This window comes from Mastigoproctus giganteus, chromosome 9 (genome assembly GCF_048544385.1).
Source record: "Mastigoproctus giganteus isolate SK-2022 chromosome 9, ASM4854438v1, whole genome shotgun sequence".
Taxonomy (NCBI): Eukaryota; Metazoa; Arthropoda; class Arachnida; order Uropygi; family Thelyphonidae; genus Mastigoproctus; species Mastigoproctus giganteus.
The window spans coordinates 20,497,382-20,518,713 of NC_143583.1; the positions used below are offsets into that span (position 1 = coordinate 20,497,382).

General features: G+C 36.7%; 1 protein-coding gene across 2 annotated transcripts in view; it reads right to left on the bottom strand.

Moving 5' to 3' along the window:
* Positions 1-2,943: 2,943 nt before the first annotated feature.
* LOC150080074 (V-type proton ATPase catalytic subunit A) overlaps positions 2,944-21,332 on the bottom strand; it is a 344,703-nt gene continuing 326,314 nt past the window's right edge. For both annotated transcript variants that reach the window (XM_090381821.1, XM_090381822.1), the window contains exon 14: positions 2,944-3,711. In XM_090381821.1, the coding sequence (XP_090237947.1) occupies positions 3,619-3,711 (93 nt within the window). In that variant the 3' untranslated portion in view covers positions 2,944-3,618. The remainder of the gene's footprint in view (positions 3,712-21,332) is intronic.

A 21,332-nucleotide genomic window follows, 5' to 3' on the forward strand; every position in this document is an offset into this window, starting at 1 on the left:
CTACGGAAGCGCCACTCAGTACTGTAAGATGCCTAATTTTTTTTTTTTTTTTTTAATTTTATTTTACGATTACCGTTGAATTTGAATTCAGCAAGCAAGCAACGTAGATACCTACTACTATTAGTTCCTTAACGGTGCATATTGTTAATGATCTAACATGACCTGCGACCTGACGTAATAATTAATATTTATTGTACGTGAAGGTACGATACAACGTACCCATCACGGCATGCTGCAAGAGGTTAGACGTAGCCGAGTAGTCAATTCAAAAGTACAATAGCATACACTTTTAAGCTGAGCATGGTTCGCAACCACGTGCCGCAGAATATGGTTAATGCTAATATTATTCCAAGAACATTTACTGGTTTATGATGGGGGAATGAAAAAAAGATTTCTATTCATCCAATGGTAGTTGTGATAGAAAGGTTTTTTTTTTTATACCTTGATATCTCTATAGCAACCACACAAATTTTGGTTTCGATCTGACAATTCTTTTCTCTTTCTTTACAGCGCTTAATGAAGTGAAGTGTCATAACGGATAAAGTGGAATACAGATCAGTTGATTCGATGAACAACTGATCAGTTGAATACAGATCAGCTGTTCTCCAAAAACTTTACACACTTTCACAGTCGTTTATCCAAACTGCGGTTTCTCTTAGATAAAGCTTTTAAGATCATTTATGAAGTCTCAAAATTCAACTGAGGCTTGGCTATGTTTCCTGTTAGTAGCGTGAACCGTTGCAAACCTGAAAGTTAGCAAGTAAAGGATTTTTAGCCATCTACCAAAGCTTGTCAATATCAAATCAAACTCTACGGAATGATTTTAACAAGTTCATCACAATGACGAAATTATCAGGAATATTAGCAAATTATACAGAGAAACACAGTATGAATGTGAACTGCTGAAGGTGGCATTAAAATGCATTAAGAAACACAATCTTATAATAACAATTAATAAAATAAAATTGTAATGCACTTTTCCTCATTGCAAACAGAACTATCTTTCAACGAATCTTTTCAAATTCCCTGTATTTTTTTTTATTTTTTATTCTCATTTAAAATCAATTTCTGATAAGAGAATTATAAGCATTTTAAAACCACCTTACTACAGAATTTGGTAGCTATCAAAATTATAAAATCATATTTCTATAATAAAATTTTGATTAAAAGTCGTTTAATTTCAAAAACCTCGTCCAATCCCAGCTAATTCATTTGGAATATTTCAGTAATGTACACAACTCAAAAATGGTGAACGAACATAAAGATCACTAAATAACTGTTTTATTATTACTTTGAACAATTAAAAGGATGAAAATTTGTGATCACATAGCTGCTTCAAACTACTACTCAAATGTGAGGAAGAGCTATTTTAATAGAAAAAAAAAAAAAACAGAAGAAAATGTTTCTTATTGTCACACATCCATCATTTTATTCTTAACCGTTTTTAAATCTTTACAAAGTAAACCCCATGTTTTTCGTTGTCCTGGAAATTAATAATTCCTCGTTTCCGGAAACAACAATCACAAGCTATGTTATTCTTTTACAGATACATCAACTGTCATTATATACTGTTTAAAATTTAATGAGGAATATTTTTTGCTTTTTCTAAATTCCAAAGAGATATGCAGGAAGTTATCTCCAATCCACATCTGAAAACCAAAAATTAATACTGATGATGACCACTTCTGAGCTAAGTCGTTAAAGATCAGAGCCATAGATAATTGCCTTTTCTTCAACACAAAAACACTCACTAATGAAAATAGATAAATTAATGCAAAAAAAAAAAAGGACCAAAAGATTCAAATATTTCAATGATTTAGAAACATTTTAAAGATAGATTTTACTTGAGATACCTGTAGTATAACAGGAATCTCGATCTGGTTCTGGATACCCGTAATATTTAATTACACCTTCAACTAGAAGCTGATTTTTGCGAAATTCTCAAATTACTTCACAATGGAATTTGAAGCCGTAAGTAATAAAGGTATAATGAACCATCCCGAAAAATTGTATGGTCTTATTATCAACACACAAATGCGAACCCTATATGGGTAATAATATATTCCAATATCAACTGTTATTTCACAGGCTTGCATCCAATTCATGCACTTTATCTGATTAAGTAAACCTATGAAAAACTCAAAATTGGCAGTGCTGGTACAATACAATATCCCTCGTTCGAGAAAATCAGAACGCACAACACCGATAAATATACTACACAGAAGTTTATATGGAATTTCTACTTTGTGGTTGGAACAACAAACATCATCCAAATTATTGAAAACGGAGGATTTGATCTATCGGTCCACACAACCAATGATTAAAAAAAAAAAAAAATTAATACTAATTATAATAATTAACAACATAAACCACGACGCCATACTGTACTGGAATCTTTCTTAAAGATTTCTATTCGGTATTTTCACTTAGTTTTATTTTTCTTGTCATTTCATATACACTACCTTAACGCCATTTTGTCAACAAATCTTCAATTACTGATAAAATATACCAATGACAGAATGAGAAAATGTTGGAAAAGTAAAAACTGTGCAAGCCTTAAAGTTTAACATTTGCACATACACACACATATTGTGTGTGTGCGCGCATATATATATATATACTGATATCGGTTCATATAACAATACATCTCTATATAATCTATATAAAATATATGAAGTCGAAAATCAGAAGATTATCTTAAAATTTGGTTCAGAACAACATTAAATTCTGATGGCAGGGCTCTCAAAAAATCTTTTTTTTTTTTAATTCATAAATAACTTGCATTTTTTGTAAAAAAATAGAGCTAAAATCTTGACAACATGGGAAATAAGAAAAAAGAGATGTTGAGACCAAATTTGATTCAACAGACAAATGAATCACTAGAATAGAGAATATTTGAATTTTATCATAATACAGTTAAACAAAAAAATTAAGGTTTTTTTTTTTTTTTTTTTTTTAGAGTTTATTGCTTTCAAAAGACGAAAACAAAAGATCAATGAATTGGAAATTGCTGATACCCCAAGCTATGGGGCAAATCAGTGATATGGGTAGAGTATAAGTCGCGATTTATTTATTTACAGAAAGTTAACTTTCACAATCCGCATCATGCCTCAAAGAAATTATTATACAATTCTAAATGTGCGCTCTGAAAAGAGATATACTTTTTCGGAGAAAAATAAGAGTTAATTGTTTTAAGATTACTCCTTTACGTTTTGGTGATGGACATCTGTAAGTTGTGCAATGATTATTTCGATGGAGTACAGGCTTAGCATATACAAGTCGTACCCACCGTACTCTACCCTTCCTATAATCTCGCACAACCAGTAAGCCTATTCAGTAAAACGAATCTACGCTAATTATTCAACTTACAGCACATTAACACATTACAATGAACAAAGGAAATTTTACAGAATTTCTATTCTATTAAAATATTTTAAGTTTTTTTTTTGAGGCACCTGACAATGGTTAGCGAAAAATGAAATAAAAAAAAAAAGACATCACATCCATTAACACTGATTGGAATGAATCTCATGGCCCATACAGTTCATACAATGACTAGGTGATCCGGCAATCTCATATGACGTTTCTGTTGGTGCAATTGGGCTGCATTTAAATTATCTAATCTTCTAGACTGCGAAAGGCCTGCTGCATATTTTCGTACAATTCTTCGAAGTCCTGCTTAATCTTCTTTTCTCCATCTATAGCAGGATCCTTCAGAAAAAGAAAAAAAAAATATATATATATATATATTTACAATTAATAATCAAAATATTACGAATAAAAATAAATATCACTGCAATAATTTTAAAAATACTACTGCTGTTGAGGAATAACTACAGCATGTCACAATATTTCTGAAAATTGTTGGTTTGTTTGTTTGTTTGTTTTTGTGTATGTGAGAGAAAGCCTTGTTACCTTGAGTGCGCCAACATACTCTCGTATCCAACCAACTTCCGCTTCGACTCTTAATAGCAACTGTGCTGCCTGAACTCTTTTGCAGCGTCAATGATAAAGCCAGAAGGCGACCAGATTTGCGGATTAAATAAGATGGTAGCTTCACGCTAAAAGCACCAACAGCATCCCTTTCCTAAAAGTTTCGAAACAGTTGAAGAGATTTCCTATAACTGAAATAATAAGAACTACCACGCCTAACAGAAATGATAGAGAAGAAGAAAAAAAAAAAAAAAAAAAAACAGAAAGAAAAGAAAAGTCACTGAAGGAATGATATTTTCGATACTGGACTGCATCTGCAAGAATTAAAATTGCTGGTCGTTTCTTCAACGCTTCTATAAGAAAGCATGATATAGCCATTCTTCTAATTATTTTCTTTATTTGCTCTATCTGCTCACAATTTTTTTTTCCTCCCTGCCATTCTTCTGAATAATAAGCCGAAAAGCCTACAACGCCATAATTTAATTTGGTGTTTTTGTGAACTACATTTTGAACAGAATATTACATTAAAATAAAGACAGCAAATTAATTCTATAGAAAGAACTTGGTCAAAAGAACGTTCTAATGTTTTTAATCTAAGAAAATGTGACTGATTTTGGATAAAATAAAATATACAAGGACAGACTTTACAAAATTCCCAACGTCAATTTTCAGATTAACCAAAAAATAGAAATTATTTCCGTAAAGTTTTAATTCATCAGGGGGTCTGGAATTAATGATAATAAACCAAGTTTCATTTATTTGAATTAAAGTTAATGTTAGTGCATTAATTATACAGTAAACTATCAATTTGCAAGATAACTTTGGGGCTTAAAAAAATGCAAACGCATATTGAAGTAAATGACTTGGGTTGCATGTAGATGTTCCCCTCCCCCCTCATTAAGAAGGCAGATTTAAATATGAAATAAATAAATCGGAGGACTGTCATCAAAATAAATTCAAAAACTCGGGAGAAAATTCAACGCTTATAAAAACAGATGCACCCATTATCGACTACATGAACCCCGTGTTGTGAGATATCCGTATCAGCCAATTTCCAAAGAAAGATGCGTTTTTTTGGCTGACAATCAAGGGTAATTTTAATGAAAACTAGACAACATGCATTTCATTATTCCCATCAAAACTAAAAATACTCTTCAAAAAAATCCTCCCGTTACTGTACTCTGAAACAATAATGATAACTCGAAAATCAGGAAAGAGTGTAGCGTCTTTCAAAGTTCTTTCAACAATGTTTCGACCAGTAATGAATGGCAAAGGAAATCCGGCAGTCAGCCATTACTTCGAATACAAAGAAACTGCGAACACCTTGCATTACTGTCAGCAGCTCTGAAGGCTACATTCGCACTGAATCCTCAAACGACGCCAAATAGTTTGATCGACGTTGAAAATGCGTGATTCAAATACGTTGAATTCCTCCTCCTTTGTCAAGAAGAGGTTACTCGCGGTACTTCTTTACGGAAATAGGAAATTTAATAACCACAATAAGTGAAAGAAATTCGCAAGACTATTGAGAAAATATAAGATGCCTACTGCTCGAAGTGAAAGCTTCAACAAGTTCAGAGAAGGCAAAGAAAGACAAATTTAATCTACACCAAATCAAATCGCTTTAAGATAAAATCGAACGATGCGCACATACATTGCGACCGTTCGAAGAGCATGTGAAATCATTCAAGAGAGCTATTCCTTGTGGCAGTCAATGTTACTTTAAAATAGTAAGTAGGCCTACAATATGCGTAATCATCTAAATGATTGAAAAAATAACGAACATGTTCAAGGAGGTACGATCCAGACATATCCCAGTTACAGATAATACTAAGCTGCCAGAAAAATAAACAAGTTTGGAAGTTTCGAGGCTAGTACTTCATGGTTGCAGAGATTCCAAATAAAACCGAGTTCGATGGAAGGTGTAGTCATATAGAATGTGAGGATAAAGTAAACGTTGCGACCAAGTTTATCTTATACAATCATAAAACGGCAAAACACACGAAAATGGAAAAAAATATTACCAATTTCACAAAAGTGAGTGCCTTGCCTAGTTATGAATATTAATCATAATCTGGCCAAATCTGATAATCATTTCATTGGCATGGCGAATTGTTCTTGGAATAAGTCATGGTTAATGTTAAATCCGCTGAAAGAGAGATGCATTTCGGTAGAAGAAATAACACAGATATTCCATTAACCGAACGTCAAAATGAGTTTCTTTCACCAAAATGCATTTCTTGTTGAGCGGATATTTAAGACTGCCCATGACTTATCCATCAAGAACAATTCGCCACGCCAGTGACAACATTATTAGGACCGTTGGTCAAGTCGTGTCTTCTAAGATTCATAATTAGAACAGAGCACCGATTTTCGTAAAATCGGTAATATTTCCCCATCTCCGTGCTTTTTACTATTTTTATTAATTTTACATAAACCAGTTTAAAATAATCTGAATTTGTTTTCTATTTACATTTCTTTAGTGCTTGTACAGAAAAAAAAACTCAAGTCCTTTGTTTAAAAATTCATTCAAGACAAGTAGAGAAAAACAGAACATTCAGTGACGCTCTTGTAGATTCCTTTGGTCATAAAATTGGAAAACTGCAAGCAATCAGAAATGCAAACATGTTATGGAAGTGGACTTTCATTTAGTATTAGTATTGGCAAATACTGAAAGCAAGCAAGCTTATGAGGCATCAGCAAAAAAAAAAAAAAAAAAAAAAAAAAAAACCAAAAAAAAAAAAACCCTTCCCGCATCATTTGTCCATCCCCCTCCAGTTCTTCCTTGAATTTATTCAAATTATCCATTTCCACAACAACAGATGGAAGTTTGTTATTTGGTTTTTAAGAGCATAAGCAACTAAGGCCATATTGCTCCGGGATATGAGGTGGTCATTCCCTGACCTTTCCGCATCCTCGGTATTTGGTGGTGACGGGCTCGAACCCCGGTCTAATCAAGAAGCGTGTGCTACGCACTGCTGCTCCTTCCCACCTGGCTACGGAGGCGCCCTTGGAAGTTTGTCTTAACAATCAACCAGTCACTGGCTGAAGGCAAACTTCCACACAATCTATCCTGAAACCATCCTTCAGATTTGAATTTATGTCTGTAGTCGGAGCAGGAGGAAGAATTGCAACAGCATATTGAACATGCTCAATCCATTCCAAGCTTTAAACATCTCAATCAGATCACCTCGTAGGTGCCTAAGTCTCTTGTGACTATAAATTGCGTGTGTATTCTGCAGGCAATTTAAGGTAAAAACGTCAGTTTCTGGGAGTAAACCAGGCAGCACTCACTTCAGGCCGACGAACATGGTACGAAAAAGTTCATATAGATTCCGTTCTAGACTGGATTCAAATTCAGGCTTTTTAAACATGGCGCATGCAGCGATCGTAACTACTGTGCTAGCTACAAATACACAACAGAATTATGGCAATAAAACAAGTAGAGAATGTTTAACATAGTAAAAATGAAGGGGTGATGGATATGACAATGTGCGAAATTGGTTACGTTAGTTCAGGGAAGAATCATGTGAAAGTCAGATCCATCAAGGAAGATCACGAAGCAGTTATTCTAAGGCCAACACTGCACATTGAGCAGAAAGTTATAAAGGCAGATAAGTTAATGGGCGAACTTGCAAAGCCGATTTGTGGGACTCTCTGCATACACTTTCGTATTAAGACCTAAAAATGAGAACCAACGTTCCAACTAAGCATCTTGGGTATTATTTCTCTGGACAAGGCACCTTTTCAACATGTCAGATAGTAAGATGCTGCTGAAATGGATGTTGCTTTTATCCCACAGATATCTTCAAGGATCAGCTATTTAAATCCAGACACGAAGCTATGGTTCGCCCTATGGCTAATTTAGCTACACTGATGAATTTCCGTTTTGTTGCATCCATAAAGAAAATTAAGGTGGCAAGCTTCTGATATGTTAAAAATTGCATCGTCCTCAATATACGGAATTCCGAAGGGTACTACCGTTACAGGAAACAGCTAAATCGCAGTACTAAACACATAGCTGTTTCATCCAGCTACGTAGCGAGAACTCATACATATCAACCAACTTGTTCGCTTCCACAACTACAATGCTCTCACCATTGTGCTGCTGACGTTAGGTTGGTTATTTGGTGTTTAATGAAGCTTTGGTAGCTAAGGCAATAATGCGCCGAAGTCAGGATAAAGAAAGAACATAAAAAAATATATTTAGTAACCTCTAAACAGGTTACCACGTCAAAAGAAGTAAATATATATCAAAAATAGAAGGATAAATCCAAATACATGCGTATAAATTAATGAACTGTAAAATGCTAAAAAAGAACTTCATATTGCCTCTATCATTTAAAATCTGACTGAGTTTAAACGGCTCAACAAGATTAATAAAATTCGTAAAACATAAGCGTTGAGCAATGGTAAAAACGGGACCGCTCATAAAAATATGAATAATAGTCAAAATAGTTTAAACGGCTCAACAAGATTAATAAAATTCGTAAAACATAAGCGTTGAGCAATGGTAAAAACGGGACCTCTCATAAAAATATGAATAATAGTCAAAATAGTTTCACAGTTTTCATACATAGGTGAGTCATCCTCCCTCAACAGAAAAGACTATCATATGACTGTGATCAATGCGGAGTCAAGCAAAAAACAACTTCCTCTCTTCGAACCATGCGCAGAGTGAACTGGCATTGCTTGATTACAGGCTTAATCTGCTTTAGTTTATTTGCAGCCTGTCCGTGCCAAGAATCTCGCTACTGGGAGTAGTTTTTTTATGTGCTGTTTGCCTGTAATCTGTATAAGGACAGATTACAGGCAAATTACTGTAATCCGTATAAGGATAGATTGCAGACTATGTGTATATTAAGTGCAATAGCATCATTAATACACAGCCATTTCTGAATAAACAGAATATTTATAAGGCGCCATCGTTTTAAGTTATATCTGATATTGTGAATACCTACCTTCACAACTAGTTGCCATGATATTGCACTACTTCGAATAAGTAACGCTCCTTAGGTGAAGCGTTACTTATTCGAAGTATTGCACAATATCATGGCAACTCGTTGTGAAGGTAGGTATTCACAATATCAGATATAACTTAAAACGATGCCGCCTTATAAATATTCTGTTTATTCAGAAATGGCTGTGTATTAATGATGCTATTGCACTTAATATATACATAGTCTAAATTTTGCTCGCAGCTTGAGGCTTTAGCCTAAATGCATCTTATGATAGATTACAGGCAAACTGACAAGCAACAGTTCGCTGATTTTGCAGAATTATTAGCTGGTCATTTCTCCCAAATCCAATGCCACTTGCGAGCCAACAGAAGCAGATGTCAAATACAAGTTCAAAAAGGGAACAAAGCATCTGCTGAATCCGGGACAAGACTGGATGAGGATTACAAGTGTACTTCAGTGTTGATATAACATGTACACACAATGAATCGCTGTGTATAATAAATAAATAAATTTTCTGTTTATACTCCGGGACGACCAAACGGTCAGAGGAGTTCGCAAGATAGACAGAATACAAGAAACAGCACCGTATCATATATCTTTTATCATTGCTGGCTTTTATATAAAACAAGGCTAATTCTATTGAAAGCAGCTCAGCATATGCAACTTTTTCGTAGAAGCTGTATGGATGTTGTTTTATGTGGAAGGACAGCAGCTGATTCCACGTGTGATTCTGACTTCGAGCCATCTGTGGCAATGTGGCAATTCGATGTGCTGCAAGCTTCTAGCAGATCTTGAGAGAGAAGTTGCAAGTCGGAAGACGGGCATGCAACTATGAAAAGAATTGCCTTGGTGACGGAAATATTGTCTACCATTATGTCCAGTTCACGTAATAGACCTTGGATTCGAATACCAAAAGGTCAGTTGGCAGTCCGACGGGTGTTGTAGAAATTTACCCATCGTGGCTCAAAGACTGGTTAAAGTCCCTCCCGGATCACCCCAGCTAGGTGATCCGGGAGGGACTTTAATTTAAAAGCGTACTGCAATGACAACTGCTTACGTCGAAGAGAAAGAGATGACTCGTTTGCTTCAAGTAGATGCTTTGGACAGATGTACAGAATGCTCCAAGTGGTGTTGCTGAGGTGCAAGAATTTTTATTGGAAGACAGCACTGAGCTTGGTTGTTTCTTTTACTTTCGGCTGTTTCTTATGATGAAATATTCGCTTCGTGGCAGCATCAGTGGGTAAAACAGATCCCTAAAACATGGGTGGGGGAGAGTAAAAATTGTGCAGTTCTGCAGGGAGTGCTGAAAAACAATGCAAGTCATATCTAGTCTGTAAATTAGGTGGCCTAACTTGAATGTAGTGCTTGCGGCTGATGGAATGGAAGGCTGCAAACAATTCCCTTTTGGAAAAAATACCATTAAAGCTTCTTCATGGAAGCAGTTGCTATTGCTACAAGAGTGATTCAAATACGAATGAGAATTCCTTAAATTTTATTGGGACTAAGTATCTGTAAAATAAACACTGTTACTTCGTTTGTGTCTAAACATTTCGGCATTTATATTGCTAATTTCTTAAATGTTTATTTTGAAGAAGTATTGTGGTCGTTGTAAGAAGCAGAACTGTACAGCTTCGCTTTGTTATTCTGTAATAAATTCGGTTTTATTATAATTTGTAATAAAACCTGTTAACAACTGTTTAATGGCTCGAATTACTAATAATCACAAGGTGCCAAAGTTATGGGGAAGATAAGGGTGTTGTCCCATTTCGGATCACTCAAGGTCTTCATTGTTACTGAGACTGCGTGAATCCTGGCACAGACTTAGTGGAAACATGTCATCGGACTGCTAGCGTCTAAATTTTGACAATACTGCACGCTTCACCTTATCCTTCAATAACTTGCAAATGGTCCACTTTAATAATTTTCCGCTCCTTAAGAAAATTTATGAAAAGTATACCTTTGGAATCCAAGGATTCACAACAGTGCAGCAAGAAATGTCTTCGCCAGCTCGTGGTTGTGATCAACATTCACCGCCGTTCTCAGTTTTAGAACCGATAAAAATTTCGCAGGTTTCGCACTTTCGTTAGAGAAAAACTTTATAACAATGTGCTGTACAACTCAAATGACATTGTCCTTTTCAACATGCACATAGGCACTGATTAAATTAAATTTCAACCCGGTTCCGCTTAAAAGTAACTAAGTTTATGAAGAGTGAGAAATTTCTTGCATCCCTGGTGGATTTCAACACGGGCCTTTTCCACCCAGTATGGGAGAACGATTATAACCACTGTGCTATTCACGAGAGCTCTCTAACCAGATGATGTTACCATAACTGCTTCGCATTACTACTGCTTTAGTGGGCTTTGTGATTTTTTATTTCAGATTTACGCCAAGGCAAGCTAGGGCCACGGTATAACCATATCATGCCTGTAAATTTATTGTGTGATGTGGTCAGTTTGATGAATAAAAGACCGTACAAACCAAATCTGCGATACCTCTTAACTAGTTCAATGTGTGAAGATCGTCAATAAACGTTGCTCTCTACAATGGACTCGAACCCAGATTGCTCTCAGACAGTGAAGAAGGAAAACTATCGCAGTAACTATACTAACCGCGAGTCCAATCACGGCCCAAAAGAGGGTGTTGAACCAGGTGACCTTTCAATAGGATGAGGCGCCCACCATCACCGGCAAGTTATTGAATTATTAACAGAAGTTGGCGGAAGATGTTTCTTCCGCCAACAAAAAGCATTATAAACAGAACAAGTTGGCGGAAGATGTTAAGATGTTTCTTCCACTAACTTGTTCTATTTATAATGCTTTTAAAGTAGTCTCACAATACATATTTGAGCGCATTTTTACATAGCTCCACTGTTGTCTGCGCGGCTAGCACAGTGGTATCTTCACCGTCCTCCCCATGCCGGGTGGAAAAGCATTAGCAGAGGCACATGATGCAAGAAAGCAAGCTTATGCAGCATCAGCAAAAAAAAAAAAAAAACCCGCTCCCATTTCACCCCTCCGTTCGTAACAAATACCTGTCCAGCTGAGCTGGACAGGTATTAAATTTATTAATTTATATTATTTATTTAGACTATCAACTTCCACAACAAAGGATGGAAGTCTGTTCCACCAACAAACTACCTGATGGCTAAAGGCAAACTTCGGCACATCTATCCTACATCTGTCTTTCCTCAATTTGAATTTATGCCCTCTCAGGCGATTATTCTGAGCAAGAGGAAGAATCCCATTAGAATTGAGCATGCTCAAACCATTCAAGGCTTTATACACCTCAATCAGATCACCTCGCAGGTGCCTAGTCTCCAGACACTAATTTGCAAAATTTAAGCCTTTCTTCATAAGAGCAACCCTTTGTTCCATTTACTAATCTTGTTGCCCTTCTCTGGTTCCAACAGTTCTACATCCTTCTTAAAATAAGGCCTCCAGACCTGTATACAGTACTCAAGGTGTGGCCTGACCATTGCCTTATACAAGGGGATAATCACCTCCTTATCTCTGCTAGAAAAATTTCTGTATATCATTGACAAGACACTATGAGCTACTCTTGCAGACCATCTGCACTGCTCAGAAAAGTTCATATCTATCTGCCTGCACCATTACCCCCAGGTCCTTTTCGTTCTCTACCACTGTCAGTGTAGACCACAGAGTTGATACGTCACTCTGGGGTCACTGCTTCCCATATGTAGTACAGTACTTTACATTTGCCACCTTTCGGCCCATCTGCTCAACTTTTCTAGATCCTGTTGCAGCAGCGTAATGTCATTAGTGTCCTTAACAACCCTGCCAACCTTCGTATCGTCTGAAAACTTGGACACTAAGCTTGATATACCATCATCAATATCATTTATAAATACAGAAAACAACAATGGACCCAACACTGAACCCTGAGGAACTCCACTAATGACATTAGTCCACGATGAGCAGTGTCCATTGACTACCACTCTCTGTCTTCTCCCACTCAACCATCACTTTATCCATATCTTTAGCAGCAATTTGCCTCAATGCTACACTGCTCCAATTTGTTCAGCAGTCTTCCATGTGCAACAGTATCAAAAGCCTTTCTAAGATCCAAATATATGATATCAAAGTTATTCCCTGCAACAATGGCGGCAAGTTACGAACGTAAATCTACGGACATTAAGTATTAATTAACTTCCAAAATCTCGCTGTCTCAATTCAGAATAAACTAAGGAAGGATCTTGACTAGGTCTATAAGCTACTTGTTGAAAATAATTTAATACAACAATTAGTCAATAAAGCGGCTAAATATAGATAAAAAAAACTTCCCGTTCGCCGGCTCTGCAATTTTGTAAAACACGTGGATTGGATACCCTTACCGACACTAAGTAATAACCTACAAAATCTCTATCTAAGTTAAAATTTAAAATATGTATCGTAACTAGGAATATAAAGGTACTCTAGAAAATAAGTTAATATGGCAATTTAATTAATAAAACAGAAAAAATTTCTCTATTTTCCGAAGCCGTAAAACTTCGCCTGCACAAGGCTACTCTCGTTCCCCAAACCAGGCCCGGGTTCGAATACCCTCGATGACGCGAGGAACTTTAGTCAGGCGTAGATAGCAAGGTTTTTCCACCCCAGAAAATGAGGTTTTTTCTTCCAGAAAACAGGCAAATCGACCAAAGAACACAAGCAATTTACAAACATAATACATATATGTAAGAAATTACGGGGGGGCCTTAATATATAATAATTTAAGATATCTCACCTGGTCGGTTATAGGGGGAACCCTGGAGACCGTCATACAAACATAAATACCTTGAATAGATCCACTGGCACTGCAAGCAACCACCGATATTGGACTGCTTACGGCGGGTGCGGGATTTGTGTATATGCATATACAGTAATAATAGACCCGAGCCGGACTCCTTAAGCTTAGGGACGAGCACAAGGCGGCAGCTCCCTAGTGGTGAAGTGGCCTGACACAACACACACTTAAACTTCCACTTTTTTTTTAATATACTTTTCAGGCCCGCAATGTAGTTTCTACATCATCACAGGTTATCAAGGTGGAAATGGGCTTATGCCTGGGAGCTACCCCGATTTAAGAACACACTTAAAACACACATTTAAAGATATGTACAGAGAGCATTTAAATATATGTAAATAAATCTAGTATATAAATTGATGTACATAAACCTTGAGATTGTATATACTGTGTGTGTAAATAAATGAAAAATTAAATGAATGAAACAGCTCCACTGGTTGTGGAGTTATGTAAAAACCGGGGGCTACTGCATAACACAATAAATGACGTTGAATTAAAGAGGGCGATCCAAATAGAGATTATGAATGTGTTCTATGATCAGCTTTACTGCACTGTTCACAACCATTAACGGCAACGTTACCGATTTAGGAGAGGGTAATGTTTGTAGTAACGGGTAACAAACATTACCCATTTTGGGTAATGTTTGTAGCAATGTAAACAAAGGTCTCACGTTAAAACTTGGTTATGTTTTCTTGTATGTAAATAATAAATAAATTTTCTGTTTATACTCCGGGACGACCAAACGGTCAGAGGAGTTCACAAGACAGACAGAATACAAGAAACAGCACCGTATTCAGCCCCGGGCTTGAACCCCAGTCACTCAAGGCACGTGTACTTATGCACCCGCGCGCCTGACCACTAGGCTACGGCAATAATTTACGCAAAAACATTAATATATATTTCTACTCCGTTACTTTATAACCACCCTGCACGTATAAAAAAGACTGTGCTCTTTCTCATATTCTGAAGCTGTTTTAGGTTAGTTAGCTTGGACATCTCATATCAAAATACGATTTCAACCAAAGATCATATCAGCGAAAAAAAAGCTTTTTTGCAATGTCAGTCAATTTGTGTTGTGAGAATCTATTTTTAAGTAATGAAAGAAAAATTGGAACTCATACCACTTTCAGATACTCTCTTCCAGATCTAAACTTTTTAAAGATCTTTCACTGAAAGGCACGCAAAACCCACTGCAAGAAACTAAATATATAGTAAGAAGAAAAAATACTTCTTCTAGGAGTTTTACTCACTAAAACCAATGGCACACCAAGGTGTATTTTCAAAGATAGCGCGAATATAACCTATCACTATAAAAATCAATGTTTCAGCACTGTCTTACTTCATCTTATTCCAGTCTACTGCAGAACTGTTCAAACATTCGCAAGCAATTTGTTGCTTCCGAGATACCAGGCAGTTGCTGCGGGGTATTTATACAGGAATCCCTAGCCAACTGCGGGTGGGGGGAGTGGCATTACTGAAAATGTACCGCCTTTAGGAAGACTATGATCTCATATAAAATAGAAGTTAGGATAAAAACAACAAATATGACAATAAAATATGAAAAAAAATTTATTTTTCATCTATACAACATGAAAATGAAGAGATTGACAATACAATAAGAAGACAGAAGAAGCAGACAAAGTATGCAGTGGGTTACATTTCAGGTGCTTTCGATTTCTTTATCTTGTCACCAATTAATTACTAACTGATTAACTAATAATACAGGATGTCGACATACCTCTTTTTACAAAACTAAACCGTTATTGTGTGATAGGGTACATGACTCAAATCCGAAAACGCTTCCAAGTGATAGAGGATATAACTTCCAAGTTTTATTCACCAACCAGAAAATGCGCGCGCTGTAGTAGAAGCATAGTTGCAGATCTATATAATCATGGCAGAATTTGGCCTTTTACGATGAGATGTCGTAAAGTGCACGGACCTTTCTTCTTTGGAAAAGCTGACGTCATAGACGATATGTATCGGAACACGTTATGGAATTTTCTTATGCCCCAACCGCGACTTTATTTTTAAACAAGACGAAACTCCGCCAGATTACCATGAAGAAATTTGTGCAAACCTGAACACAGTGTTTCCTGAGAAATGGATTGGAAGAGGAGGGTTCATGAAAGGCCAGGTATATGTTCAACCTATGCCAGGAACTTAAACAATGCGTCGCGTTGACAAGAATATGTCGTGCTGTATAGTAGAGGAACTGTATTATAGGCGAGTCTGCAGACTAACTACAGAGAACCATATCGAACACCCGTAATTAAAACTTTAAGATATCCTCTATCACCTATACGTGGTTTCAGGTTTGTATTATGCATCCTCTCCGCACAATAGTGTTTTAGTTTTGTAAAGGTTTGTGTGCACCCTGCATATAAAAGCAATTATTTTCACTTCACTGCGCATACCTCACAACGGAATATTCACTCAACGTTTTGTAATACAGTACTGTACTCCATAATTACAACGTGTAAGATGTGAAACGAATTTCACGCTCTGTGATTTAATAAATTAAACAAATAGCAACTGTACCTCAGATTACAGTATGCTGCTACTACAATTTCGTATAGTACTTTATTTCTTAGTGAATTTTAATAAAAATTGAAACATAACAAGAATTTCACGTTAAAAGAAAAACCAATAATTGCCGGATTTCTAGTTGTCCGATTTTTAATGAAATTTGGGATGGTTCCTATTAAGAAAGATTCCTCTTTTGGGATGATTTCTCTTAGAAAGAGTTGATGAGAATAAACAACTCTTACTAAAAGAGCCAAATTTTAAATTTCATGAAAACCGTCCATTAGAGTCCGGTTATTGCATGCGGACGGACATGGTAAAGACAACAAGCAATACGTGAACGTGCCTGGATGCGTATGGGGAAACAAGGTGATGGAACAGGACATACAAACATGCTCACAAAATGTCAATTATTCCCATAGCCTGCACCTTCATTTGATACAGTGAAACATGTTTCTTCTCACGTTTCTCCATCTTCAAGATGTTACGAAAAGAAATCCAATATACAAGAGGGAAAAACGTAAATGCTAGTCATAAACGCAAATATCTATAGAGAGGCAGAAACACGTCCACGCGTAACACTATAAGTATATATATTTCTGGTGAGCGTGTCATTGAGAGCATAGACTGCATTAGTTCTCAAACGGTGTCCCGGCATCTTGGTATATGTGCAACGACCCACTGCGAATATGGCATCCTTAAATCAAGTGCAACAGGAGTGACAAGTGTAGGAACCACTGGGGTAGATTGTAAACAAATCATCTATCTCTCTCTGCACCATTCACTATGCCGACACCCATGATCTCCGGGAGGCGGAAGCAATAACTGTCTCCCCCCCCCCCTTTTTTTTTCTTTTTTAAAAAACGAAACCTGAACCGCGTACACGTATTAAAAAAAAAAAAAAAAAAAAACGGACTGTAAAATGTAAAACTCGAAACAGCAGTTGTGGAGGGTTTACCGTATAGTTCTGTGCGTGTATGTCTGTATCTTCAGTCACACATCTCAAATCTCTTTATATTTTAATTTATTTTATGGAATTCGAAAAACTTTTCCCCTCCACTAATAAATAAATACATTTTATGTTTACATTCCACAAAGGAGACACACTGTCACTCTAGTTTTACAAAACAAAGAGAATACAAGAATATCAGCGTATTTAGCCAGTCACATCAGCTTGAAAGCAGGTCAACTCAAACGTGTGGTGACCTGCATTTCACAACTCAGTGGCAGCAATAATATCATAAGAAACACCATTAAAACAAAAAGCTGAAGGAGTTAAAAGCTCATCTGAATAAGTATAATAGATTACTTGACATATTATATAGCACTCAATGTGAAACGAATGCGTCTCAACTATTGTTATTCCACCATAAAGATTCTGCATGTATAACAGTTCTTGTATTTAAAGACTAAATGCACAAGGCTTAATTCCATATGGGTTTAAATTAACTATATAACATCGGTTCAGATACAAAATAATTTCGCAACTGTGATGGCATATTTCCATTACCAGCAGAGTATCTGCCCAGCCACCGATGAAACGCCAACAAGCTTTGAAAGGGTGTCGTCTGGGTGGCGGTGCCCAATGAGAATAAGTAACAGTAGTCTTCTCTACTAGAGAAGCGTTACTTATTCGAAGTTTTGTTTGGTTTTGGGTTTACTGGCGCAACAGCACTTATTCGAAGTAGTGCAATGGCTGGTATCTCGTTGTGAAGGCAGCCATAATATGATATATATTTAAAACGATGTCTTACACTATATACATAGTTTAATTTATAAAGTTAACTATGGTGTATTTACACTGATATTATATAGTATAACAGTTCTGTAATTTCTTTGTATTAACGCCTTTTATCTGCAACATAATGTCCGTGTCTTGTATGCTGTGATGAGGATGATATATAAATACGTAAAAACCTTTATATTTTAAAAAATATAGAATACTTCTTTTTAATTGCCCGCTGGCCTGTAAAGGTAGACTTGTTCCAAGTTTTCGAAAAGAAGAAAGGATATGCATCATCGGCCGTTTAGAATACGCTGTTGTTGTTGTAATAGGGTTTTAGGAGAGGCAACTAAGGCCATATTGCTCCGTATATAATACTAATTGCGGGTGTTCTGTGGTTGATTTTCTGTTTGCTGGACAAGAGTTTCCAGAAGTAAAACCATGTTACAACCCTCGCATGAGACCGACTAACTCAGCCACGCTGTGATAAAGGTCCCTAAAAATTCCTCACGTCATCGACGGGACACGAGCTCAGGTCTTTTCCACCCGGTGTGGGGAGGACAGCGATTCTACCAACCGTACTCCCCAGAGGGCTGTTTAGAATATGCATCAAGGCAAGTAAAGGTCGGGGAGTCAGTATGAAATTTGAATTCTATGATAGCTTTGCCTGTTTGATGGACGAACAACAAAAACTACAAATTTTGCAAATTTTGTCCATACTAGTCGAAAAAAGTCGCAACACTAGTTTTCCAAATAGTGTACTTCCATGTCAATGAAAATTGGCATGGAAGTATACTATTTTATAGGCAGGTGGGAAGGAGCAGCAGCAGTGCGTAGCATACGCTTCTTGATTAGACTGGGGTTCGAGCCCGTCACCACCAAATACGGAGGATGCGGAAAGGTCAGGGAATTGTTGGCCTAGTTGCTAATGCTCCTAAAAACCAAATAACAACAAACACTATTTTATCATGTATCAGAATCTAGTTGAACTTAAGCTTAATTGTAATTACATTTTTGAAATAATATTCTTTAATTAAAACAGAATACGCGATTACTATCAGAGAACATCCAGAGGAATACCACAACCCATTTACATAGCATTTAAATAACCGAATCCTGTTTCAATCCATTTGGGTGTCTACGCAACCACCCATAACATCTCAGAGAACATGGTCATTTATTCATAGTTAATGAGTGGATAAAAAGTTCTAAACTTATGCAGACTTTTTTCCAGACAATGTAAATTTGTAAATATTCTCGAAACATCAGTGCATTAAAATTTTGTGAAACTCAATGTAGCGTTGCATTGTATTAATTTTTAATTTAGTTCACAGCACTTAGGTAATGTAACTAGTGACGTTTTCCAAAACATATCAAAACTTTCAATTAACCGTTTGAATTTTTCCCCCCTAACAGCTGAAATTGAACTTGGTCGAAATCTAATTTTTCAAATATTCTTGAAGAATTGAAAGCATTAAAACACAATCAAATCTCGTTACAACGAACTTTTTGGAGGTCGACGAATTCGTTAAAAGGGAATTTTGTTCTAATGAGTACCGCTCAGCGTTATTTCAAAAGAATCATTATTTGTACAAATAAATTTTGTTGCTCTTCTAATATATATGAGTAACGATTTATATTTTATTTTACTTAGATATCGACTTTAAAATCAATAATATATAAATAAAATTACGAAATACGTGTACTTTTTTACTAAGTAAAAATATTTTGTTCTGAGAATGTAGTTTTGAAAGCATATTTTATTTATAAAATAATATCCCACATTCAGAAATACGACACAACAGTAAACTTATTCCAAAGATCAAGAAACCCAAATCTCCTAAAGACCTGAGACCAATATCCATCAGCTGTTCTTTACTCAAAATTTTCGAAAAAGTAATTCAGCCAACAATTGCCCAGCATTGCTTTGCACACAGGCCCGAGTACCTCCATACCGTTCTACAAAGGAGATCGACAACTACCAATCTTCTTGATACCCTCTTCAGAATTCAGCACACCCTTAACAACAAATCACAGATTGATATCATATTCCTCGACATAAAATCGGCTTATGACAGAATACACCTCCCAGCTCTTTTTACCATTCTGAAACACTACTTCGGCCTGGCGGATACCTTACTTCAAATTTTGAAGTCTATTTTACTCCATAGACATCTGTCTGTGACCCACAATGACCTTCATGTAACTATTGACGTCTCAAGAGGCATCCCACAAGGAAGCGTACTGTCAGCTATCCTGTTTGCAGCAGTTTTGGAGCCTTTCCTTGCTGAGAATCCGAACTTTGTTTCTTATGCCGACGATCTGAAGTTCTACGTGAGCTCAGATCATAATCATCAGATTCATGATATCAACCAACAAGCTTCTAGGCAGATATTGAGCTTGGAAAGTTATCTTGCCACAATAGGGCTGCATCTGAGCCCTTCCAAATCAGCACAACTGACGATAACCAAGAAGAAAGCCAAAAATGATATTCAAATCTTTGTGAGTGGGGAACCGGTGCAAAAGGTGACCTCTCATACTGATCTTGGCCTCACCTGGGACGTTGGGCTCACATTTCAGCCTCACTTTGCCAGGATGAGGCAGAAGACGTACGCTGCTCTTTGGGCAGTGCGTCAAGAACTCGTTGGTGTGCATCAGCCCGCGCTGCTTGTTCGGCACATCCTGAGGTGTATTACGCCGATTCCTCTCTATGCTTCAGAAATTTGGTCATCTGCCCCTGCCTCATACCTTCAGAAGTATCTTAGTTTAGAGTACTGGTTGCTTAGATGGATGAACAGGGTGGTAGGCCACCCCCTAACTATCTCCAGATCTATCCTACAAGCAAATCTAGGCACCACTCCCTGGAGACATATCATCATGACAAAAAATGTTCTCACGCTTGCACGGCTTATAACGAGGCGAATTGATGCTCCATCAGTATCCGCATTAATCTCTGGCCCGAGGAGGGCAAGAGGGAAGCACCCCGACTCCTGTCTCCCTCTACGTCTTACGCTGTCAAGCATTGATTCCCTGAGGAACATGTTTCCAGCCAATTGTCTTCGGATCTTCAATAAATTTAGAATCCACCCTGATAGGTTCTGTGAAGACAAGCCCTACAGGAAGGAAATCCTCAAGAACTGTTACCAGATTATGAAGCTATAATACTCACCTGCTCCTGGACAGACCTTTTTTTTTTTTTTTTTTTTAACTTGCCTATTTGTATATGACAAAGGCTTTCTGTCTTCATGTATATTACTGTATATTTTGTACATTATTGTTTATTTAATCCTGTAAAAGTCTCGGGTCGAGCACGAATGTACCCTTGTCTATTGTACATTGTGTTCCTCGCACCTTAGTCTGTATTCACACCCTTCTGGCACAGA